General features: G+C 37.7%; 1 protein-coding gene across 13 annotated transcripts in view; it reads left to right on the top strand.

Moving 5' to 3' along the window:
* The window catches only part of NFIA (nuclear factor I A), a gene marked incomplete at its 3' end in the record, with an annotated part of 555,825 nt that overhangs the window by 455,084 nt on the left and 73,158 nt on the right, over nt 1-27,583 (top strand). For all 13 annotated transcript variants that reach the window (XM_081056515.1, XM_081056507.1, XM_081056517.1 and 10 more), the window contains 2 exons: nt 2,921-3,038; nt 10,011-10,138. In XM_081056515.1, the coding sequence (XP_080912641.1) occupies nt 2,921-3,038; nt 10,011-10,138 (246 nt within the window). The remainder of the gene's footprint in view (nt 1-2,920; nt 3,039-10,010; nt 10,139-27,583) is intronic.

Genomic DNA, 27,583 nt, shown 5'->3' with positions numbered 1-27,583 from the left:
TTACGTTAGACACAATAAATAAAGTGCTTATCAAAACATGGCCCCACAAGTACTCAGAGAAATCCTGCCAAAATCCCACCTTTTGAGTTCTTTGTTCAAAGTCTCTGTCTGTTCAGATTGCAGGCATGGAGAATACCCAACCCATTTGCAGGGACACTTGATCGGTGACCCCTACCCTCAGATACGAGGCTTTCTCTTAGACCGTCACGGTATTACTGAATCAGAATCCATTCCAATAAGCTGACTTTCCATGTGATACATAGAGACTGATAGTACTAGGGGATGTTTTCTTGTTTGGAAGAGGGCAGAGTTTGGGGCTGTGCATTGGTAGGATTGTTTAACTCTGGTTGTGAAACCCAGTCTCATTTCAGCAATGTAGTGAGGTTTTAAAATTCAAGACACACATAATCAGTTTATCAAGCCCTAAAGTTACCCAAAGTCCAGCAGACACTTTGGAAAGCATCACAGCACTGCCAGGCTACCTGCTGTTACTGGCTACATTACAGCTGCAGTGTCCTAAGTGGTTCACAGGAAGTAAATATAAGGGCAAGTTAAGGAACATTTCCGTGGCCTTAATCAGTTTTTAATCTCTCTCAGAGGTGAGCACACCATGTTTTCCTTCCTTTCCTCATTTTGAGCATGCATGTATTTTCCTTCCTTCGCCCATTGTGGCTCCCTAGACATTTTGAATAGATAATCAAGACAAAAGACATCTTTTCTGGGTAAAAGTGATAGATAAAGTGTTACTTATAAGGTCAGCTGGATGCTTACCACTAGGTAGAGAGCCTCAGACTTCTCAGTGCAGTCAAGTCTGTCTTATTCACGTCTTGTTCTGTCTTTCCTTCCAAGAGTGAGGGAATGGGACTCATGGAGTTTCCCCAGGGCTCAGGAGTGAAGCAGCAGCTCCATCCAGCTGAGGCAGCAATGCCATCCTGAAACTTGTGAAGAAAATCTAAATCCAGACCCTTGACACTGAGCAGCCTTATTCCTCCTGCTTAGTTAATGAGAGGTGTGAATCTCAAAGCTCCACAAAGGCACAATCAGAAATCGGTACTTGCTGTACTTCAGACTGCTGAAAGGGTGGATGGGTGATCCAGACCCATATTTGAGTAATCTTATAAAATTATATTATAATATAAGATTATAAATAATCTTATATTTGAGTAATATTATAAAATAAAAGGGGGAAATATGCAAATAAATTTAATATAAAAAGCAAACTAGGGAATGAGTAGCAAAATTATTAATTAGAACTCTGTTTACACTTGTGTTTGAACTAAAGGACACTCCTCCTTTAAAGCCTGTCATTGAGAGATGTGTTTGAATTTCAAAAAATAGATGTGAGTTTCGGAGTTTTCCGTTTCTTAGCAGTGACTGTTTTTATATAATGGCAGTTGTTATTAAGGTTTAGCCGTTGCTATTAATCAACAACTCAGTGTTTATTATTAGAGATTGCTGTATCCCCTTGTACCTTTCCTTGATTTCGTTGTTTTATTATGGCACCACAATTCCCCCAAGCAATAATCCTCTGAATCATCTCATATTCCCCCTTTTCCATTATTACCACATGTAAGAAGTCAATACATTTTCTTGATTCTAACTTCTAAATTACTCAGACCAGACTCTTGTTTCTATCCCTTGAATTTAGACCACACGCCCATCTTATCTAAATGACTCCACTGGCCCCTATGGTTTTACTGATTAGATTCTTCAACTGCCACCCCATCCCTGCCATGTCGACTGTCATGACAGGGTACTGTTTCTAGATTATAAATGCAAATTTGATGGTAGCATTCTCATACTTTGTTAGTTCTCCTTTGACTAAGAATCAATCCTTTTGATCAATGCTCACTGACCGCCTCCTGATATCAGGGTTTATGTTAGATGCTGACAATATAACCCTAACAGTCTCCAATTACAGTAGAGTCCGATAAGTGCATCTATTGTTTCTGCTTTGGCTCTTTCAAAAGAAGAGATTATTTGCATTAATGTAGTTGCACCACTAATTTTACAGTTGTTTTATAACATTGGTAGATGCTATTTATTCATTTAAAAATATTATGCTACTACTGAAAACAAAGTATCCAGAAACTCTAAGACACCAAAAATACAGGGAATCAAATCTTACACAAGGGTCTGCTCTGAAAATCACATACAGGCAAAATTACCCTTCACAATTCCTTAAATCAGAGGTTGGCAAATTCATCTGGATAAACATTTTCTGCTTTGTGAACCGTAGTCTCTGTAGCTACTTACCTCTGCCCTCATAGTGTGGAAGCAGAGACAATACTTAAATGAATGAGTGGAGCTGTGTTGCAGTAAAATTTTATCTACAACAACGATGGTTCGGGAAACATAGTTTTAGGGCTCTGCCTAAATGGGATGAATATTAAAGGTGTATGCAGGGTGCTGCGGTGGTTCAGAGTAAGAAGAAATCACACATTTCTCATCGCAAGACATTTCTCATCGCAAGGCCTCGAAAGATGAATTTACAGTTCAGAACTAATTCCAAACTACAGATGGGTGGAAGCTATCAGGATCAGACAAAGTTAGAAAAGCCCAGGGGATGTTTTTCCTGGTCATTGAAGAAAAGTTTCAGACCAAAAACATAGAGATATTATTGTTAAAAGCATCCAGAAATGTTGTAACCTTAATGACAATTTACCACTAAAAAGAAAAGATGAACATTAGAAAAAAAAACACACAAAAAAAGTCTTTCTGGTGTAGACTATTTTTATTGTCAACGTTCTTCTGAGGTCAGAGTTTATTACTGATTATTTTGGATAAGTTTACTATGTAAATTCAAAAATAAAATGTATTAAATGTTAATACCGAAATTGACTTCCATTGGTTTTTTTATTCACAGAACTTAACTTATGTGGATTTTTTTTTTTCTTTTTGCTTGTTTGTTTTATTCTAGCACCGATAGCTGCAGGAACAGGCCCCAATTTTTCTCTCTCAGATTTGGAAAGTTCTTCATACTACAGCATGAGTCCGGGAGCCATGAGGAGGTCTTTACCCAGCACATCCTCAACCAGGTAATGTGATTGATGGCTCTTAAAAAGGTCAGGCTTCATAGTTACACACCTTGATTTTAATCCTCAGCCTACCAGGCACTTAGCAAGGTGCCTATAGCAATAGAAAATACTAGAAAGGGGGTTCAGTCCTAACAGGCTTTCAGCCTCATTGGGGAGAGAAAGCAAATGCACATGCAGCAGAAACACACACACACACATACACACACACACACACACACACACACGCGCCAGTAAAAAGCAGGGAGCTGAATTTTTTGACAAAGGATAAAAATTCTTAAAGAAGGCTTTATCCAAAAAGAATGACTTGTGCTCAGCTGTAGGTGTTGGTGAGGATTGGTGAGATGGAAAGGAAGAGGAATGCTCTGTGTGGCGCTATGACATGTACCAAGGCGCGGAGGAAGGATGGATGATGAACAGAGCACGTTCTCAGGAAATTCAGGACAAGCCTTGACTAGGGAAAAGGCCGTGTGTATTTTGGCTCGTTTGGCCCAAACTTGACACTCGTGACACCAGTCCTCATCCCCATGCCCACAGCAAACTTGACAGTTCAGTCCCAGCTCTTTCCCTACTGAGCATCCAAAGGTCTCAAAATCCAGTCTGTTGGAGTTGCCCTAAGAGATAAACCTCTCTGATATCCTGGTATGAGGTTATAAAAGTGAATGCCGTCCTCTGGCAGGGTGGGGCTGGATTATAAACCCATTTGCACTGGGAGACCTTTAAAAAAGTAAAGCTGGAAGAGTACAATGAGATAACCTTACCGGGGGCTTGATCCCCTTGAGGTCACAAAGCCAAAATCAAAATGAAGCATTTTGCAAGATCCTGTTGTCTCTAGATAACCTGGACCAGAGGGAAAGGGATTAGGCATTAAACCCACAGTATTCTTTTACAAATTGGCTTTAGCACTGGACTGTGACAACAAAGAAAAGAATGGTGCAGAACAATCTTTAATGTTTATGTACTTTGCAGAAAAACATTAGACAAAGGCATATTTCTCCAAAAGCAAGTACCAGAGTTTTATGATTTGAAACAATGTCCAGATTATAGAAATTTTCCTTGGTAGAAACTCATTTTTACCTTGACTTTATATATTTTTAACCATCATTACTTATTTTAAAAAATCAGCTTAGTTATCATTAATACCTTGAAAACAGATGAAGAAACAATTATTCTCTAACTATAACCACCAACGCTTACCATCATCTTTCATGTTGTTTAATGTTCCCCTTAGTTCACTGTCATATCAGCTCTTCCAAAAAAAAAAAAAAAAAAGTCTGAAATCCAAAGTACATTTATAATAAAAGAATGAGATTGTGAACACATTCAGGTGCTAATACATTTTGAGGATTTTGAATGTTTGCTGATGGAAGAGACACTGCGTGTAACTGCACTCAGTCAACATGAAAAAGCTTTGCAAACACTTGTGGGTAGTGATTAATTTAAAAGTTGATGGGCTGTTTGTTTTTCATGCGTGTGCTGCGCATGTGCCATGGATGTCCCAGACAGTTCTCCTCACCTCCAGCCTTTTGACTTCTCCAGCTGTTTTGTTGTGACTCTCTGAGTGGAAACCTGGTTATTAATGCCACTTCAAAGGCTAGTGTCGTTTTTATATTCTGCAAATAACTAACCCTGATAAGGAACTAATTATATACAGCATCAGTAGTTAATACCTCTGTAATATGTTTGTTTTATTCTCATTACACTCTCCTAGGATGACTTTTGAAAATTATTCAATATACAGGCTCAGCAGAATTATCTGTGTACAGGTTAGAAAATTTTCCCAGAAGAATATCCCAGGTCTACATATAGAAATCTTCATCAATCAATCAATATTTGCTCATGCTGTACAAATATTAATTGGTCACCTACTCTGAGAGAGGCACTGTGTTAGGTACTTTACATACCTGATATGATTGAATCTTCATAACAATTTTACAGTGTAGATAGTGTTGCCATTGAAGATTAGATCAAACCAAAGCTCAGAGAAGTTAAATAACTTGCCCAAGGTCACAGATGTAGTCAATGGCAGTCGACATTCAAACTCAGGTCTGTTGAAACTTAGATACCATGCTGTTTTTATACTGTCCTCTTAAGAACGGGACTCGCGCTTTCAGTAAGGAACAATAGAACATTAGTCCCCCCAAAAGGAATGTCTAACACCTCTACTTTTCCTGAGCACTTAGCATTTGCTATCCTGAATTATTACCATCTTTGAGGTCTGGACAGGTCTGGCCTCCCAGTCTGGAACGTTATGTACCTTAGATGACAGTGTCTAACTCTTCCAGTTCAGCGACAGACAATGTACCAAGTAGCTTATCCTCGGCATTGTGGGTATAAAGTCAAGAATTAAGAGCTTTACAATCTCATGGTTAGAGAAGTAAATGGAAATTTTTAGTTCAGGGTAGTTGAACACTCTGGAAAGAGGCATTTTGCAGTTTTGTGGGAACAGGGAAGGCTTTTAGGCTTTGCACATAGTAGGGCTTGTGCACATATTTGGAAGGAAGGTAATACTCTTACCTTAATTTCTAGGTAGAATTTCTAGGAACACAAGAACAAATTCCACACACAAGAAGACATGGTGCATCACTCGTTAGAAGAGTGTTTATCCTCCTGCTGTGTAGAGATCTTACTGCGACTCTCCTGCTTTCTCCAAATGTTTCTGGAATCAGTGTGCTAGAAAGTCAAGAGCGAGAAACCAAAATCAATGACTGATTCATTTCTAAGTTTAAAAAAATACAGGAGATTGATATAGGCATTAATTGTAGCTTCTGTACCTCTTCATAGTAAACATCTTCAAAATCATAGAAGAGGTAGTGCAAAAATAGGGATAAAATATACCTTCTTATCCCAAAGAACTTTGTCAGAATAAACCAACTCTCAAGTTTGTAAAGTCAGTAAACTTTATCTTGGAAGCCCTCCACCTGTCCATCCTAGCATTTCTAATGTTTTCACTCCTGGATCTTTTTCTCTCCTCTGTCCTGTACCTTAACCTTCTGGACAAATATCCTGTGTCAACCTCTGAACGTCCTTGCTTTCAAACTAAGGTTTCAGCTAATAACGGCAGACTCTTTCACTTTCAGGATTGAAAAATTGCATGGGGTATTTGCATTTTATTAGTGGATACCAAGGAAATCAAAAGTTGGACAAACTCAGAAAAATATTAATAATGGGGAAATGATGGGCAATGGAGTTTGTTGGCCTTTTGGGTTGGATCTCATTGAATCATGACACTTGGGCAAATCCTTGACACAAGTACTCATGTGGCTGTTTCTTAGCCAATAGCCCAAATCAGCAGTTTTTGAGCATATGCTATTAGCCCGACTCTGTGGAAGGCACTAGAGATTACAAGATATATAATATATATAGTGCCTTCACCACAGACCTCACATTCCCATCAGAACATACAGGTCTTGCATTTTATTTGCCAGAGAACATAGGGAAATAATTATTTCTTTCCAATTTGTAGTCTTCCAACTTCTAAAATGATTTCAGGTGGCTTTCAATTTTAAAATACAACAGGTAATATTGAATACAGAAGGAGAGGTTAGAAACCATATGGAAAGATAGGAGAAATTCGTATATTAGGAACCCAAACCAAAAGTTATTCCTTAAATTTACCCCTGGATTTCCTGGTTGCTAAAGCAAGAAGGGGAAGAAATCGGCTATACAATCTCCATTTTCTAATAAAAGGAACAATAGAAATTCATTTAAAGAGACCATATTTTTTCTGGCTTTATGTATTAGTAGGAATTTTGTGTGTACATCCTTTTATAAAGGATATGCAGTTTTAAATAAAGTATAGAAAAGTTTTCAAGTGGCTATTTTTCACTGAACTTCAAGGAAAGCCAAGCAAAGAATATTAAATAAGCATTAAAATATTTCCTTTGAGTATTAAGCTAGCATGCAACAGATATGTTACTTTCCTGTGGTCTGGCTTTAATGAGAATAGAACTTAAAGGCTAAGAATAATGGTATGCCAACTTTAATAACTATAATTTCTTGCTTTAAATTGGGCCTTCCACATTTTTTTATTCAGATTGCTGAAATAGCCTGTTAACTGTCTTCCTGCCTCTTAGTTCCATCCCTTCCTTTCCTTCTGCTTTTCTTTTTTCTTTTTCTTTTTTTTAAGGTTTTTTAAAATTAAAATACAGATAACATACAATATTATACTAGTTTCAGGTGTACATCATAGTTATTCAACAGTACCCACCTAACACTATACAGTGTTATTACCACATTATTGATTTTATTCCCTATGCTAAAGAAGTGATTCCCTATGATAAGTCTGGCACCCATCTTACACTGTACCACGGTATCACAATATTGTTGGTCTTTCCCCCCCTTTGCAAATTTTTCAATTAGAGTTGACATTCAATGTTATTTTATATTAGTTTCAAGTGTATAGCATAGTGATTAGACATTTATATAATTTAGGAAGCGATCCCTCTAACTAATGCCACCTGGCACTATACATAGTTTTTACCATATTATTGATCATATTCGCTATACTTTACATCCCCATGAGTATTTTGTATCTACCAATTTGTATTTCTTAATACCTTCACCTTTTTCCCTCAGCCCCCAACCCCAACCCATCTATCACCCTGATAGATCTAATACCTATTTGGCACCATACATAGTTATTATAATATTATTGACTATATTCCTTATGCTATACCCTACATCCCCATGACTATTGTGTAACAACCAATTTGTACTTCTTAATCCCTTCCCCTTTCATCCTTAGCCCCCCTCCCATCTTAAAGAAGTTCCTCTAAGATTCCTTGTAATACCAGTTTCGTAATGATAAACTCCTTTAGCCTTATCTTGTCTGGGAAGCTCTTTATCTGTCCTCCAATTTTAAATCATAGTTTTGCTGGGTAGACTAATTGTGGTTGTAGGTCCTTACTTTTCATCACTTTGACCATTTCCTGCCAGTCCCTTCTGGCCTGCAAAGTTTCTGTTGAGAAATCAGCTGCCAATCTTATGGGGACTCCCTTGTAGGTAACTAACTCCTTTTCTCTTGCTGTTTTTAAGATTCTCTCGTTGTCTTTAATGTTTGGCATTTTAATTATGATATGTCTTGGTGTTGGCTTCTTTGGATTCATCTTGTTTGGGACTTTGTGCTTCCTGGGCTTGTATATCTATTTCCTTCGCCAGTGACCTTTCTAAAATATGACTCTGATATCACTTCCTGTTTAGACTTTGCAGGGAGTCTCCACTACTTGTAGGATAGAGTCCAGACATACAATATCTTCTATAACCTCCACCCCCCTCTTTTGCTGAGCCCCACCTTTAACTTAAGCCATGCCAAACACCTGGCAATTCTCTGCACATGTCACACTTTACTCATGATGCTGTTTCTGCCTGAGATTCACCTCTCTCCAGGGAGTGATGTTCAAAATACCCAATAACTTGAGTGCCACAAGCATACCAATTAGAGCAGATGCTGCCCTGCCACAATGCTTGGGCAAAGTCCTGGAATGCCCTGGCTGTGCCAGACATTAACCCTTTAGGTTTTGGATCATGCAGCTGTCTTGCGGCAAACATGGAGTGGCAATGTTTGGGGAAACTTATGGGGCTTCAGACAATAGCACTTTGCCAATTGGTAAAGAAGTGTTTCAATTTTTAATATCCAAAATGGCTGCCTGGGAGGTGCATCAGCTGAATAACAGCCTGTCTCTGCTCTTTCCTTCTCTTTGCTCCATCTCCTTGACACTCTCTCTTTCTGGGAATCCTATGCCAACCTTCCAGGCATATCATTGTTTCTTTCCTCTATTGAGGAACCCATTATATTCTATATGTCGTTCCACGGTAATACCTATATTTCTCTTTTGCACAATTTTGTTTACCTCTGTCTTCATCCACTAGACTATAAAACCTCATGGAGCCAATGGCCATGTCTGATTCATCTCTATATCCCAGCATTTAGCATAGCACCTGGCATCTAGGAGGTATACAGAAAATGTTTGATGGATGAAAGCATATTAAAAATTCTGTGCCGTAACACATGAGGAAGAGATTTCCTCTTTCTTCATGAGGAAGCCCTACCACTAGGTATAAAATCTACCCGTTCTGGTATGTTAGTGACATAATCAAGTAAGAATTACAACAACATTAGCAGCATGTAGTATTTCACTACCTTTTACCTTTTCTTCCTGAAGCCTCAAATTGGGAGAAAAAAAAATCAGTCATTTAACTGGAGCAAATGGTAACATTCTGGAAATGTTTCAACCACACCTCTCCAAAAAAAAAAAAAAAAAATCCCTACTCTGATAGAGTAGAACTTCATTTTGGTAATCTCTTTGTAGAGGAAAGGCATAAAAGTCACTGGGCCACTCTTTTTCCATGTCCCTCGTCACAGGGAAATGCAGTACTTCCTCCTATTTTTGTCTCTTTTGTTCACTGTTTTATCTCGTGTCTAGATCAGTACCTGGACTATTGTAGCTGTAGAGTAAATATTTTTTGAATGAACAGATTTAAGTAGAAGATGAGAAAACATGGCCAAAAAAAAAAAAATCAATCCCAGCTTTTCTTGAAGGGTCATACATCCTGATTTTTTTTTTTTTCTTTTTGGGACACCAGAAGGGATTGACCTGATAACTAGGGAAATTGCCGATGGCTACGTCAGCCACAGCCTGAGGAAGTATGACATGTGGGCTTACTACCGATACTTTCAGGTGGAGACAGGAGCGGGAACCAGCCACCAGTTCCTCAGAGGAAAAAGGAATAGGATGTGGCAGCAGCAGCCACTTGAGTGACAATAAAAATCAAACCCAGACCCCAGCAACACAGACCCAAGACTTTGTTCCACATCCAGTGACTCACTAAACTGAATAAGAGCCTCAAGAGTCCTAGAACTACACTGAGTTGCCCAATTGCGTCCTCTCTTGGCTTTCTTTCAACCAAAGATGCAATGTCCAAGAGAAAGGTGGTTTGGATTGCCTTTAAACATGTACCTGTGTGTTATTTCAGCTCCACAAAGCGCCTCAAGTCTGTGGAGGATGAAATGGACAGTCCTGGTGAAGAGCCGTTTTACACAGGCCAAGGGCGCTCCCCAGGAAGTGGCAGTCAGTCAAGCGGATGGCATGAAGTGGAGCCAGGTAAGCAGGGTGGGCACGGGGGCACGTGGCTAACTCTGAAATCTAAATGCCATGGGAACCTGCACCGTGCCTAAAAGCGAAGAGAGCAAGCTCAAAGCAGTTGACTTTTTTATTTTTTCACCACGAACACTTGTTTGTATCTGACTGCTGCATTTATAAAAGGGTGGCCGTGAAAAGCAGCAATTCAACTGAAATGAGAGTCTGATAAGAATGGCACATGGTATTTTATTCTGACATATTTTAGCTACACTCCAATCCAGCATTCCATTAGGTTTTGCTTTTGTTTTTATACTAACTGCCTTTTGGGTTTGGTTTTTTTTAATTGTCTATCAATCAAAATAAAAGTCTATCAACTTTTTCAGCTGAATGGATAAGATTAGAAAGGAGACTGGGTTTCTGTGTTACAGTTTATACAGTACTTGGATTTTTGTATAATGAGAATACTTTTAAATATTTTTTCCTATTACTGGATAACATCATGATTGTTTTTCTGTTTAAATGGAACAATGGTCTTTATGTCCATCTTTGTTGAACTAAGGAAATGATGACTGCTAGTCTAACGTCCTGGGGTAGTCTAGTCTTAGCTGTGGAGTCTTGAGAGTAATGTGAATAATTCTGATAGCGGAAGCTTTTGGAAGTTTTTCTTCATGTCTAACCTCCACCTGAGCAAGGAAGCTTCTTTTCCAGTGCCTTTCCCAGTATGCAAAGTCAGCAGGTGTAAAGAATAGAATATGGGCTTTGGAATCAGATAGGCAGAGTGTAATTCTGGCTCCAGCTCCTGCTGGCTGTGTGATTATGGGCAAATTTCCCAACTTCTCTGAGCCTATGTAGCCCCACTTTTATAATCTGTGAATAACAATAGCTATATCAATGCTCTTGAGAATTAAGTGAGGTAATGAACATAAACCTTCTAAGAATTAACACCCAGTACTGAGTAAGTTTGGAGAAAAAAAAAGAAAAATGTTTCTGACCATTCTCCCCATCAGTGCCTCAGAGTAATTTTCTGCAAAAACAGATAAGCACCAAGAAAATCTCTGAACTAACCCCTTCATCTTTCTCTCCTGTATAACATATCAGGGTGTGACTATAGGGTGTAGGGTATAGTAGGGTGTGACTATAAAAGGATAGGATGAGGGAGATTTTGGGGATGATGGAACTGTTCAATATCCTAATAGGGGTGGTAGTTACAGGAATCTGTACATATGTTAACATTCATAGAAATGTATACCTTCTGCCTCCCTCCCCTGCCCCCAGGGAGTTTTACTGTATGATAATTAAAAACAAAACAAAACCTCAGACCACGCTGGCTGAGCCCTTTACCTTGCTCTCTTTACTAAACTACAAAATTTCACTTTGCTTGCTTCTGCCTAATGCTCTCACTCAACTTCTTCATTCATTCAGTCACGCATTCAGCAACGTTCACTGGGAACTTTCCCTGGATGAAACAGTTTGCCTGGTTCTGGGAACTGAAGGATGAATGGGAACACTATGGCTCCTGCTTTCAAGGAATTCACAGCTGTGGGTGGGTAACAGACACACAAGAAACTCATCCTCCAGTGAAATGGGAAGTGGAAGGATGGGGGTATTAGCCTCCGGTGTCCCCTTTTTCTGTTTTTACCAACACAGCACTCACGGTGTGCTGTGTCTTCTCTAAAAGTCATACATCAGCTTCACTCCACACTTACATCATGCCACTTCACCTAAAGTGGTAAGAAATAAAGCCAGGCCTAAATGAAAATGAAAATGCTGACTCCTCGTTACCACTCACTGCATCATCAGCATGACCTCCGTATAGTGCCGATGAAAAGTTTATGTGCTATTAAAATATTAAAAGATGTCAAACTTTTTTGAACCCTTCTTCAAAAGGCTAATTAGAGTACTAGCCAATTTACCTGCTTCAGGGAAAATCAGAATCAGGATACGTGGGTTTGGTATATTTGAGCTTGAGTATTGCACTGATGCAGTTTTAGACATCTCAAAGCTGCTTTTATTGTGCGATGGACATGAAGCCCCTCTACCGAGGGTCCTTCAGTAGGTTGCTTTGGGGCATATGTGGGGCGGTAGGGTTGGTTGAATATAGAGTACTTTGAGGTAGTAACTCTTTTATTCAAAGTAATTATTTCTGTGTACGTTATGGATCAAATGATCATGAATCTTAATATCTGAATACCTATATCCTTTGTACTCATTAAATAACTAAAGTTTAATGACTGAATTCTTTTGGGAAGATTAGATAGATAGATAGATAGATAGATAGATAGATAGATAGATAGATAATAACATATATATAGTATAATTGTATAATTGTGGGGGATTACTCTTAAATATGTATGTAAATGCATGTATATATAATAACTACATATATAGTTATGTAGAAAGACATCCCCACAATTATATAATTATATTCCTAGACTGATTCTCCATTCCCTGTCCCTATGTCATTACAGAAAAATGCAGTTTCATGGTATATGTGTGTGAGGGATGGGGAGGACAGTGGATACATTTTCACTTGGCCACATTCAGCATAGAAAGTCATCATTGAAACAGGGCCTGAGGGGACATTAAAACCCAACTGAAGGGTGTTGTACATGTTCATGGTGCCTTCGGGGTCATTAACTCACACCGGCCATTTTAAATGGATAATTTATGCTGCCAGATGGTCCTTTTTGGGGCTTTTCCATCTAGCCCAATCCCCTTTTTGGCCCAGGGAACACCCTTATGTTGTTCCCACACTGATCCGGGCCTGCATGGCTTTTCCCCAGGGGTACAGTTCATTGAGTAGGAGGCTTTTAGTGGTTCACTCATGTAAATTACCTTCAGAGCATGTTGGGAGTTATATATATCTGAATGCTCCTGCAGCCTCTCGGTTGCCTATATTAGGGATAATTCTCTCAAACGAGTACTAAAGGATACTTTCTTATGCCTTGGATGTGACACAGGGAGTAAGGCCTGTACGTACTCCCCACTCAGAGAGCTTTGCATCTGTTTACCTGCCCTCAAATGCTTTTTCAGGACTCCCCCGCCAAAAGAGGGCCGAAGGTTGCCAGAAGAGACAAATTTCCTTGAGCAACAGGAAGGCTTTGGAAAGTAAAACAAACCAGACATGCAGTAAATTACATGGGCTCTTTCAAATGTCTTTTGTAGTATCCTGTTCCCCATTAGTTTATCTCAGCACTTTTAGTGCACAGCGCTTATTATCTGGGAAGAAGGGCATAGGAGATTAAAGATGATGTTAGTTTAAAAACATCAGACAACCTCAAGCTGACTTTTGCTTCTCTCACAATGCTGCATTTGTTCCCTCCACTTAGTTTCATTTCCCAGTTATCTCAAAACTGGGTTAGATTCGAAGCTTTGAAGCTAATCACACACTGATGAAATGAGTCCTATGAAATTCTGTCAAGCAAAAATGCACATACGATCAACTGTTGTTTATCTGTACAAATGAAAAATTGCAGAGAAACTGATAATGCAAGTAAATAGGAAGAAAACCAACAGGCAGGCGCCTACATTGAGGTAAACACTGTGCATAGTGCTTTCATATATATGGTAAAAAGTATAGTTACAATTGTTTGAGTACCTACTGGGTACCACATTATTTTTTTTTTTAATTATCCCTTTAAAATATCTTGCCTCAGTAGAGATGAAAATTGAGAATTGTAATCTGGAATCCAGACTTCAACCTAAATCCAATTTCAAAGTATATATTTTGTCTTCTACATTCAATAACCTCTTTTAGCATAAGTGTTTATGCTTGTATTTTAAGGTCTCATGTCCTGGGCTTGTATTAAAATTAAAAACATAATAATAAAACCCAAAAAGCAACTAGTCAGAAAGACCTGGAAAATTCCCCAGTTTCCTTATCCCAAATCCTTGTCTAGGCCAGGAAAGGAATGTGGGTTGTTAAATACACATAGGCTACAACATAGAAGCAAATAGTATTAACCGTTAACAAAGTGAAATAGTTATCATTTTTGCCCCTAAAATCAAATAATCCTCAGCATTTAGATCTGTGTTCAAATAATAGCTCATCGGAGAGGCTCCCAGGGATCTAAAATAGCGGTCGACTCTTCCATCATCCTATAACTCATAACCCTGCTTTCCTTACTTCCTAACAGTACCTACTGTTACAGACTGTCTTCTCCCTCCAGAAGACACTCTTAATGAACAGTAGGACTTTGTCTTTTCCACTGCTGTATACCAGCTTCCAGAACAGTGTCCAGAACACACAATATGTACGTACTCAATAAATACTGTGTGAATGAATAAGTGAATGCAGCCCATAAAGCAGAGAAATTGGGGTACTTTCAATAAATCTGAAAGCAGGATTTGCTACCAATAATCCTGTCAGAATTGCTGTTTACTATAGTCTCAATCTATAGGCTGTTACTCAGTGAAATCCAATTTTTAATAGATAGGAGGCAAAACGATTGTGAAGACCCTACCAGTGACCCCATGGACAAGTAGTACTGTACGAAATTTTATTACAAGTATCCCCTGCCTAACTTAAAAGGTTTTCCTTTAAATGAATTAAGCTTCACGGATTACTGAGTTACACGACTTCCTGCACTTGAGAACTCACCTGCGTTGAGCACATATACATCAGTCGGTTTCAGCAGAAGTAAAGATAATTTTATTGGAAAAAAACGTAAAATTTAGGGCTTTTCAGTGAAATTTAGTGCTGTGTTTGAAAATGAGTAAGGGGCTACTTAAATTTTTTTCTAGAGAAAAATATTCAGAATTCTAGCATGCCTTCAATTATATTGTGATTGTAAAACCTTATTAACAGACACAGTTACATTAGCCAAGATGCTAGACGTTCTAAGCAGTTCAGGAAAAAGTGTTTAAGTCAGAATTTGGTAAGTCGTAAATTAGACTGTATTTTCTTAAAAGCTTTCAGAGATAAACTTCTTTCAGAGATGGACTTCGTCCCAAAGACTTGGTAGTCCTCATTTTTGGAGGTCAAAATTAAGCTCTGTAATGGCATGCTGTCTGTTCCTAATACAATTACTAAGTAAAGAACTACATTTCTTTTAAAGGCATTTGTAGAAGAACATTTTGGTAAGCACCTGGTCAACCAGGTGCCCAGGACGTTTAAAACCGGAGTTCAGTGTCTTAACTACTGGAAGCACAGTTGGATTTTTGCAGACTTATGTTAGTTCATTGTAATTTTAAATAACCCATATCAGGTTCACTTGGATTTCCAGCTCTGCTGGTTCTAATTTGACTGCCAACAGCCGTTCATCAATTGTAGGAGTGGGGGAAGTTTACCAACTTAAACCTATAGTGGAGACACGTAGGAGAGGGCCTATTATTAATGCCATAAAAAGGCAACCGACTGCTAATAATAGCACACTGCTCATGGACAGTCTGCCGCACTAGAATGTATTAGGGAAAATTATTAAATCTGTGCATAGTGCTTTCATATATATGGTAAAAAGTATAGTTACAATTGTTTGAGTACCTACTGGGTACCACATTATTTTTTTTTTTAATTATCCCTTTAAAATATCTTGCCTCAGTAGAGATGAAAATTGAGAATTGTAATCTGGAATCCAGACTTCAACCTAAATCCAAATTATTAAATCTCCCAGTCTACTGCTGTAATAGGAATAGTCACTGTTACAGAACACTGCCATAGATAGGATCAATGTCTTGGCTTCTCTTCTTCTGCATTTGTGGAGCAGTAGGGAAGCGTTGTTATGTGACAACATTGCCTCCCATTATCTCTTTAGTATTGGCACCTGCTCATTAGAGACTAGTGCACCAGGGAACAGCATACAGTCAAAGGGGGCCTGGTCTTTAGTGACCCTCATCAGAGAAATTTCCTCTACATGAAGGGTTATAACAAGAAAGCTGTATTGCAAAATGAGCACTCTGAACACCCTTCAAAAATGCCCTTACCTTCTTTATCAAGGCTATTTTTTTTAATGCCAGAAGAAGAGGCCTAAAAGAACCTATCGTAATGGGAGGTTAGAAGGTTACCTATCAGAAGAAAAGAAGTAATCTTCTCACACACATGCACATACACTATATGTATGGCTGTGTGTTTGTCGTATACATGTATATGATGAAGCATGGTCAAAAGAATTACTGTTGTGTTTCTGAAACCTATTATAGTACCTGGCACATGGTATTCAATGAAATATTTGTTGCATAAATAAACAAAAACTAAGGTGGCGATCACACATGTCTCATCTTGTCCTCTGAATCAGGCGAAGTGCTCAGGGGACATAGTGCTGCGTGCATGGGTTGAGTGAGTGAATGTAGCTCCACTTGCGTCAGGGAGCCCAGATGCACAATTATGTGAATGCAGAAGCTCCCAGGAAAACAGATGCTGCGTTTCAGCTGGTTTTATCTGAATAAATGAATTACTCCAAATTTTTAAATTCCAAAAAATACTAAAGAGATAAAAAACTCCAAAATTTTTAAATTCATGTTTGGAAAGGAGGCTTGTCAATATTCCAGAAGGAAGGGAGAAGAAAAATGTAGCTCACACCTTAGAATTATTTGTGAACTCTTCCTTCCTGCCCTGTTCCTGTCACCATCTTCAGCACAGCCCCAGTGGCTTAGGCGGCAAAGGACTGGCTCACCGTGTGGCCTCGTTGAGCGTGTTCTCAGGAGAGGTTTGAAAGCATATGTCATTCTATCCACTACAATCTTCATAGGCTTGCTGGGTAAAAGAAAATAGAGAGAAATAGAATGTTTTATGAAGAGGAAAGAGTACAAATTAAGAGTCAAAGCTACAGTTCTTGTACTTGGCCATGAACAAGCCTGGAACTTTCAGCAAACTGCTTCCCTGAATTTTCATTTTCTCATATGTAAACATTGGGGACAATGAAACAGCCTGACCTTTCAAACTCAAACGAGATGATAAAAACAGGAGTTACCATTTATTAAGTACCAGCTGTGTGCAAGGTACTGTGTGTGGCACTGGACATAGAGCATTTTTAATATATGTTAAGTACTGTATACTTAGTCAACAATAAAGCTTTATACAAATGCTATATCTTTTTTTGATAAATACTTTGAAAAGTCTGAAATGGTATGTAAGATATTATGAAATGAAATTGAAAACATAGTATACATATCTGCATCTATTATGTGAAAGATGATAGAGGGAAAATAAATAAATGAATAAATTAACAAACCAAGACAGACTTTTCCCTCAAAGTGCTTCCGGTCCAATGAAGGGAAGAGAGGGGTTAATACGTACCCAGTGGCTGTAATACAAGGTATGGAGTAAGCTAAGAATCACTCAGGTTGAGAGTTTATTTCTTGGCTTAGACCACAATCTTCCACTGTAACTGTTTGGAAGAGCTGCTGCAATAGCCATTCCATTACTAAAAGAGCATCATTGAATGCTGGTCCCTGTTTCCTCCCCTTCGTAATATCAGAGTCTTATCTTTCTTCATCTCTAAGAAGTATGCAGAAAGCCGATATGCTAGGAAACTGAGTAAGTGCACAAAGCAATGCCATCCGACTCCAACAGAAGATACATCTTTCTTCACCCATGGATTCAAATCTCAGTGTTCTGACTTGTGAGTAAGGAAATTGGGCAGAATCTGAGCAAATGTTTACTTAGAGGAAACAAAATTATTCTGAATTGAGATTAAATTCACTAAAGGGAAAAATAAGCAGAAAGTATAGTTGGAAGAAGAGAAACAAGAGATAGATAGATAGATAGATAGATAGATAGATAGATAGATAGATAGATGATAGATAGATAGATAGATGATAGATAGATAGATCAGACTTACCTAAGAGTTTGTGGTGTTGATTTTCCTATATCTAACAAATTGTATTTATGTAATAAATATTATTAAATGTTTGTCGAACTCAAAGAGAAGGTAGTTTTAATCTCTGATATAAAGAGAAAAAAATACTTTAGTGTTTTTACATCATCTGTTCTATGAACACAATGTAGATATTTTATAGACTCAAATAATACCACAATTTGATTAACAGTAAAAGATAAATTTACTTGTATTTTGTAATTGGAATTCTGCTCAAATTTTCAATATATTTGTCGTATAAGTATTAGCTAGTATTTACTGAGCACTTGCTATGTCATACATTGTTGTTTTATATAGCTTTTAAATATTTTGTATTTATATATGTACATACAACTATATATATAAATGTGTATATACGTGTGTTTGTACATATACATTTAATTTGTAAAATATGATACAGATCACTAATAATACTATTTGCGGACTTATTTCTCCGATATATTTTTTTCTACATGCTGATGATTCTATTTAAATGTTAAATAATCAAGTATAATAAATACATCATCGGTTTATATGAGATTGAAGTGCTGTCTGTTTGGGGGCCATCAGTGTTTTTAATAAAATAGTTTTTTTTACTACTTGAGAATAAAGGGCTTTCTATGGGGCATGAGGGAGAGAGGGAAGAAAGAAGTCCACAGACCCACATAGCCCTCAGGAGTCAATAGCTTTTCTGCCCGTGCTGTGCGGCCGTTTCTGATGCGGCTGTGCGCATCCCAATTGCTTTCCTGCTCGACAGAGGATTACAGTAATGCCTATTTATCCAATTCTATCCATCCAAGGATTTCAAATACATCATAAACTTATCAATTAATCAAAGACATGGCACCTATTTCAAGATGATGGGTGAATTACATCCTAGGAGATTACGAGAAACACTCATATCAATGCAGTAAATCAGGGACCGTTTCCTGATGGATTCCTGAGCAACACACCAAGTACTCAAATGGAGAGGATGCTCTCCTGCATGGAATCATAAAGTATGTCTCTCAAATAGGAGAAAACTTTGGGAATAAAGTCATTTTATTTCTAAGCATCTCTTAAACTTGATGAAAAATGAAATTGCAATAGAATGAATGAACCCACTGAAATACAGTTAATAGGCTTCCCTCTTCAGAGTGAGGTATTACTGACCACCCTTTCTTAACAATGAAAAAAACCCTGTGAAACTTTTGGATTTTTAAATAGTGGGTTACTTTGGCTCCTGGTTCTCTGGTCTGTTTGGAGTGAGGAACTCTGCTTGCAGTCCAGCGCCTTCATCCCACTGTGGAGAACAGGCTTTATAGACAGCTGTGAATGTTTGGTATTTATTCAGATAATATGCCAGCTCTCCTGGCTTTTAATGTGGTCCAAACATCTTATTGTCCTTCGTTTTGAAGAAACATCCCAATCTCTAGGGATTTTTCCACTTTGTAAGTAATGAGAGGTAGTTAAAATTTTCATGTGCATCATTGGAAATGCACTCCAGTCATTAGAAATTCAAGGAATGGCAACCCAATATCCATTTCTAATCTGAAGTGTCTTCTGTAGTGCCCTATTATTCTGCCATGTTAGCCATCCCAACCCAGAAATCACTTTACCGTGATTAACTTCCAAGATTCATAAATTCTAGGACATCATTACTACTTACAACTAATGCCAGTCAGCATTTGCCATCTGCCTTTCAGCCATTTCATGAGCCTGACTGAAGAGGGAGTTTATCAAAATGGCTGTACAACATCTCTCATGTCTTAACTCTCTTTAGGGACTCGTATAAGCAGGACTTCATGTTCTAATGTCAAAATACACGTGTAAGGATTAAAAGTAGTATGGGACGCATAAGAATGCTTTTCAGGCCAGTGATTCTTTGATATTTATCACTCCATAGTAGCGCCACCTGCTTCTAATTTTAAGAGTTCTTTTTTGCAGTGGGTGATTTTTTTTTTTCTTCAGAAAAGAAATCTTATCCTCAAAAGACTCAACTGGTAATTTTTCTCCTTTTGATGTGCTCGATATTTTTATGAGTTTGTCCATCAGCATTGAAGTCTTAACATGCCCTTAGTTTAAAAAAAAATCTTGATAACACATAATCATTATATTGGGTCCCATAAATTTATGTCCTAGCCACACATTTGGAGACTTTTTCAGAGATATAATTTATCATAAATGTCATTATCTGCTACTTGAACTACTTGATAGTTGTCTTAAGTTGACTAAATCCAGAGAAATAAACTCTGCCTTGTGGGAGTGGTTCAGTAACTTACATTCAATACCCATATTTGGTTGTTTTTCACAGTTAAGGGCAGGGTTGGTGACAGTTGTCATTTGGGAGTTAGTAAGTGGAAGGGGAAAGAAAAAAGAGACGAACCTAGTTTTGTCTCTTTAGACAACATATGGAAATGGTCTTTGGGTTTGGGGGTGGCCAAGCTTTTCTGTAGAAACCAAAGTGATTTGCTTTTTTTGTTTTTATCTTGTATAAAGACCTTTTCCTAATAGATTCTGGGTAAAGTTAATTACATGAGTAGAAAAAGCTGCAAAAGATGGTATATTGCTAGCAACCAGTTCTGATTGGCCTGTGGGGAGTTGTGTGTATAAAATTGGATCCTTGTGTTTTGTTCCAAAAAAAGGTGTGAATGTGAAAGAGAAGTGCTAAATCATGACTCCAGAGAAAATGTCGGCCATGAGCAGTTTTTAGTTTAAGTGAAAACCAAACTTTAGGATTTGGACAAAGAAGACAGGGAGAAAAAAGGGTGAATCATTAATTCTAACATAAAAGGATTATGGTGATCAAGTTTCCCAAACTTGAATAAGACCCTCCACAAAGGTGGTGACTGAATGGAACTAACTCATTTACTTAATTGACATGAAAAACTTTAGTAAGCATTTACCCTTAATGTCAGATACGTAATTTTTAATATAATATATCCAAGATATGGAGACGGTTAACAAACAGCACAGTTTTTAATAATTGCACTCATAAGTAAATGGATCTATCATTACGTTGTCACAAAGAATGACAGTGAGTAGAAACATCTTGCTAATCCTTCTCAGATAAGTATTCAACATAATTAGCAGACACTGTCTCTTCTGTTTAGTGTAGCATTAATCAGAAGTGCAACTTTACACAGGAAGTTTTTTTCTGATATGTCATTATTTTTAAAAAAACTATTTTGTTCGATATTGTGCTTCAGAAAATGACTCATGTAGTTATATAGAGTTATGTCCCATTTTGTTACTTATAATATTTATTTGGTTTTAATAGTGTTCAATAATAGTGTGGTCCTTTTGCATCCACATGGCTGCATTTGAAGTTAGTGGTTCATTTTGTTTTGCAAAATATCAGAATAATGAACTGCTGGAAGTATCTGTAAGCTTTGCAATGAGCTGTTGGCTCATCTATATAAAATGAAGGAATGACTCTTATTTTATTTATTTTTTTGGTTTTTTATTTATTTATTTTTTCTTAAGTCACAACTCTTATAGAGAGAGGTTTTCTTATAAGGAAAAGGCCAGCTGTTTTCTGCATTAAATAAGAGCTCAAGAGACAATCTCTTTCCGTGAAAAATTTCAGGTTAAAATGATGAAATGTGTTGCTCCCTTCCAGCATCCAAAGGCATTGCCTTTTTCAAAAATCCATTTCCTTTTACTATGTGGCTTCTAGCTTCGACTCTGAACTACTGCATAGTTATAAAGTGGTATCAGCTCAGTGTATTGCACAACTCTATCTTCCCACTTTCTCAGCGACTCAAAGGCCTTTGAAGGCAAAGAATAGGGTTATTGAAGGATGGCAGGCAGATTTCACTAAGTAACAGGTGGAGGTCAAAGTACTTTATTTGTGGGGATGAACAGAGTGCAGAGATGGAAAAATCAAATGCTTTGCCATAATAAGGTTTAGCAAGAAAATGCTGACTACACTAAGCTTAGATTCTCGCTGACAGAACCTTTTCTAGTGTTCACTACTTGATTTCACAGTTCAATCAATTTGAAGAGGCCTAAAGTTATATTTCTTTCTTCCCCTATGAAATGTTCCAATCAGTTTCAAATTTTACTTTAAATAAAGTGATGGGTGCTCTGCTTGTATCCAGGGAACATTGGGACAAATAGATTCCCAGTGCAGATGTATCCCAAACATACGTCAAAGATTCCCCATCTCTACAAATTAAATTTTACCAGTAGGACCCTTAAACTAAGCTTGCAATCACATTTTAACTGACAGAATTGAACATAATTTAATAAACACTTAATTTATCATTGAAATTAATTTATAGGTGGAGAAAAGTATCTATAAGGATATTTCCCAAGCTCGAGCTTTGGATTATACCCAGCTTGTTGGAGATGGGGAGGAAAGGGCTTTTATTTTTCTCTTTATACAATTCTGTATTTGTATAGTGCATATGTTTTACTTTTGTAACTTACAAAAGGGCCAAACGTGATGAAAAAATATAAAAGCAAGACTTGTCTGCTGTTCTATAGCAGAACCAAAAAAGTAATTTGTTGGCGTGTAGTCCAGAGCTGTCTAATAGAACTTACTGCAGTGTGGCAGATATTCTGTAGATACACTGTCCAATACTGGAACAACTAGCCAAATGTGGCTATGGAAGACTTGAAATGTGGCTATGCTGAGCAACTGAAGTTTTAAACTCATTTCATTTTAATTAATTTAAATTTAAGTAGCCACATGTGGCTATTAGCTACCATATTGGACAGGGCAGATACAAACCACACATTTGTATGACTGAGTTTTTTACTTTGCAGCTGAATATCTAGGCAGAATGAATAAAACATTTATGCTGTATTATACTATATTTACTTTTCATGCAAAGGAAGTAATTTGGTTTTCTCAGTAATTTCTTCTTTATTTTCAGTCCTCTGTGAATGGGTGTGATTGCTATGTTGAGCCAAAATCAATCCTTGTCTGAACACATGGGAAGATAGGATGGCTTGGGGGAAGATGGGATGGGTGGGGAATCTCCAACTTGTAAGTATATAGAGCATGAAATACAATTTTTTTATATTTCAGTCCTGACACTGGCGTGTCTGTATTTATCCTGAAAGGAGAGGAAATACCCTTAAAAAAAAAAAATCAAGAGACTTCATTGTTTGTGCAGGAACCAGATTTTTCTATGACTTTTTCCTTGTGTCTATTCTTTACTCTCTGTGGTTGTAAATTTTTACTCACAAATGAACATTTGGAATACATTAGAGAATTCATCTTTTTTTCTTTCTCCTGAATAATCCATATAATTTTTACTCCATTCTCCCATTTTTTAAAAATTGAAAAAAATCACTATATCTAAGCCTTTTAAATCACCTGAACTTCTTTATGATGTGGTAATTCTTTTGGGGGTCCTTTAGTTCATTTTAAATGGTTGCCTATAGAGTAAGAAGGATAAACCTCAGAAGCTATATTAGCTTTCATTTTATTCTCTCCATCATAAAAATGATTTTAAAACATTTTATTCACTGAAAAGGTTAAAAGTCGAAATAGTCTGAATGTTTTACCTTTTTTATTGTTGAGTGTGCTCATCATAATAAATTACATTAGAATGAACCCTGATGGATTTCGTCATTAGGACACGAATCTAAGATGAGTGTCGTATCTTGAAGTGCGTCCTCGTATCACACAACATGTGTTTATACCCACAGGAACTGAACGGTCCTTTAACTGTGGGATTAATCTACCCAATCACAGCCTTTATTTAGCATCACAGTTAGAGATGACCCCATCACAAGGTCCTGTTCTAGAAAGGTCCTGTTCTTGCCTATGGGACAGCTGCTGGAGAGCGCGGCATCACCCTGCATCTGGAAGGATTGAGTCTGAGCATGTATTTGCTGGTAGTGGATGACTTGCAAAATATGGTACTGGTACTCAACTTTCATTCTGTGTTTGGGGAACAGCACTGACATGTATGCTGCACTATCCGATTGGTAGACATGCCTGGGGTACCCACACTCAGACCCTGGGGGGACAGGAGAATCTGAGTGCCTGAATGTATAGAGAACAGTCACCATAGCAGTTAGCATGTCATTTAAGCTGAAGAAAAGCTGAAGATACTTGTTTAAGTATCATTAATGAGCTCTAGTTTAAGCCAGCTTATGATTGGTTTTTATCAGTAGGAGATAGATAAATAATCGGGGCTTTTTTCGGAACTAGGCATCTTGGAGAAGTAGTACCCTGAAAGGAGGAAGGGCTTTGGCCCTCTGGGTGCAAATCCTGGCTCCTCTGTGTGCTAACTGTGTGGCCTCTCATATTCTTCAAGGCTTCTCTCCCTCAATTATCCTCTCTCTGAGCCATTGCTTTCTGCCCGTCTGCTGGACGGGCAAGCAGGCTGTACTGTCTCGCATCTTCAGAAAGCTCGGCCTTCCTGCCCTCCATCTCCCTGTAGCTACTACCCTATTTTTCTGCTTCCCTCTACAGACTGATTTCATTAAAGAGTTGGCTACACCCATTTCCCCTGCCTCTTCACTTCCCATTGATTTTGTAAACCATTCTAACCTATCTTGCATGTGCCTCACTCTCCTGGAGCTCATATATTCTCATACTTGACCTCTCGATAGCATTCAGCTTACTCCATCACAACCTTCTCCTTGAAATACTTGTCTTAGTTTCTGTAAAACTACACTTTTCTGTGAGTGAAATGGCTCAATTTAGTTGCCTATTTTGACACTCACTTTAATAGCTCAGAGGCCTCCCTGGATGTCAAGACTTAACTGAATTCTAAATACTTGTGTGTTAGTCTTTACCTCTAAGTGAGGTATTACTGCTTCATAATGTACACTAGGTGTGAAAGATATCAGTGACTCTTAAAAGAAGAATTTTGATCCTTTCTGCTTATGTTTTCAGGAGGCTTTATGGGGAAAGCAACTTGAATAGGCAAGAGGCCTATGTAAATATTAAATGTATGTATTTAGTATTTTATAAGTTAACGGCTTCGCTTCATTATCTTCTAAGTCTATGCAATGTTTATCTATCAGAGGTTCTGTGTTAGAATTATTGATAATATTCAGTATGTTTAATTAAATCCTAATTGATCCCTCCCAAGGCCAAGAAAAGCCTTTGATCTGTAAGACAAGATGATTCTTAGTATACTTCAGGTTGGTTTTTATTTTTTGCATATTCTTTTATAGCTGATAGAAACTTTCTTTGAATTTTCTTCCTTTGGATAGGCAAATTGCAAACTTCAGCTATAAACATTGACTTTATTGACATAAATAGGACACTTTTTATAGTATACAAGGGGAACTGCATGAAGGCGTATGATGTTTTACAAAACATGCAAGCCATAGAACTAGAGATCTGGGTCTGGAATACCACTTTAGTAGCTGTGTGATCTTGAACAAGTTGCTTAACATCTCTCAATACCTAGTTTCTGCAACATTAATTATAAGTCGGCACCGTCACAATGCTTACCTATCCGAGATGAAAGTGTAAGGATCTGAGATATTTGTAAATACAGTAGACCCCCGTTATCCACAGGTCATGAATTCCAAGACCCCCAGTAGATGCCTGAAATCACAGCTAGTACTCTAGCTAGACTGGTTTTTCCTATACATAACATACGTATGATAAAGTTTAATTTGCAAATTAGGCACAGTAAGAGATTAACAACAATAGCTAATGATAAAATAGAACAATTATAATAATAGAACAATTATAACAATATAACTATATAACTATATAGTTATAACAGTATAACTATAATTAAGGTTATGTAAATGTTCTCTCTCACACACACATATCTTATTGTACTTCTCACTTAAAGGAAGCATTTTACGGCTTGTGTTTGGCATACCTGAATGGCCAGCATCACTACTCTAGCACTTTGGGGCCATTAGTAAGTAAAATAAGGGTGACGAGCTCAATCACTGGGATATTGCAAGAGTTGATCTGATCATCCGGATGGCTACTAAGTGACTTATGAGTGGGGAGCATATATCGCACGGGTACGATGGACAAAAGGATGATGCACGTCCTGGGCAGGATGGAGCAGAACGACACGAGATTTCATCACGATACTCAGAACAACACACAATTTAAAACTTATGAATTGTTTATTTCTGTAATTTTCTATCTAACATTTTCAGACTGTAGTTGACTGCAGGTAACTGAAATGATGGAGAGTGACACTGCAGATAAAGGGGGGGAACCATCGTACATGGCACTTAGTAGGTACTCCATAATGTGTTGCTTTTATTATTTTCCGTCTGTTTTTTGAGAAATGGTCAATATGCAGAGGAGTGATGACCATCTCTTTATCTGCCTCCTGACTCTCGTGAGGCCGCTGGGTGGACGGAAGCTTCCAACAGCCTTTAGGTTTGGTATAATAGTTGTTTTGATAAAGCCGTAGTCAAGATAGGTCGTTGGGAATTAGACGATGACTATGGATAGGAGACTATCGAAAGTCAAACATGAACAACCAAACTTACAGCATTTTGTTGTCCTTTCTAACCTGTTTATATATTGGATTTTAAAACTAGAGTGCACAGTTTGATTGTTTCCAGAGTTTCTCCCAAACAGATTGTGACAATAAATGAACCTTATTGAAACTAAACTTTTTTTTTTTTACTTTGATACTTTGAAGAAAGAAACATATACCAGTTAAATGCTCTCTGACCACTTGAAATACAGCACCCAAACTCCTACAACAGACAAGATAAGGTCCTGCTATTCCGAGCAGCATTTACCAGGGATAATTTTCACAAGACAGTGAATTTTTGAGTAAGTCCTCTAACAAACCGAGCACTAACACTGACTTGTTACAGTTGTCCTTTTTAAAAATCCAGCATGTTCTTCCATTATCACTGGAATAATTATAGTTTATCATGATCTCTTTCTTCTCCTCCTTCCCATTAATATTATAGCTCTTTTGACTCCTGAAAAAAAAAATCCCCTTTAAGATGCTTTCTTAAGCAAAGAACAGCAGTGTACTATCTTCTCCTTTTTGTAGGATTTACTTTCTAAGTGTCACAATAAAGTTCTTGGTTCAAGTGTTTGGTAAATCTCACAGTTTGAGAGAGAGCGGTAGTTGAAATTAAGTACGGTTTTACTCTCCTATATGTTCTTTTTAACTTTCTATAACATCAGGTTGCAGCAAAACATTACCAAAACAAACCTTGATTTGTGATAGGAGGTCCTAGGAATTATTTTTGAGTTTTTTCGAAGTGTTTCATCTGATTTGTTGATGTTTCTTGAAAGAATCAGAAAGAAATATAAAATTTCAAAAGTATTTATGCCATTGTAACCATTTATTGGTCTTTTCTTCTAGGAAGCTATCTTACCATCTTTGGGTGAGTGTAGGCTAGTGGAAAACCTCACAACCTAAGGTAGATTTGCTAAAACTAATGGAAACTTCTGGAATTCTAAGGAGTAATTGGTGCACAGTAGGCATCTTTAATACACACATTTCTAGCATTGACTATAGTCTTATATTTGAATAGTATATTAGTTTACTATTACCACAAACTTAGCTTAAAACAGCATACAAATATTATCTCACAGTTTCCATAGGTCAAGAGGCTGGGGACAGCATAGCTGGTCGCTTTGCTCTGGGTCCCACAAGACTGCAATCAAAATTTCATCCAGGCTACATGCCTTTCTGGAACTCAGAGTCCTCTTGCAAACTCTTGAGATTGTTGGCAGAATTCAGTTCCTTGCAGTGTTAAGAGTAAGGTCCCG

This window comes from Rhinolophus hipposideros (assembly GCF_964194185.1).
Source record: "Rhinolophus hipposideros genome assembly, chromosome: 8".
Taxonomy (NCBI): domain Eukaryota; kingdom Metazoa; phylum Chordata; class Mammalia; order Chiroptera; family Rhinolophidae; genus Rhinolophus; species Rhinolophus hipposideros.
The sequence above is the reverse complement of the archived record's forward strand: the minus strand, read 5'-3'. Positions and strand labels throughout refer to the sequence as shown.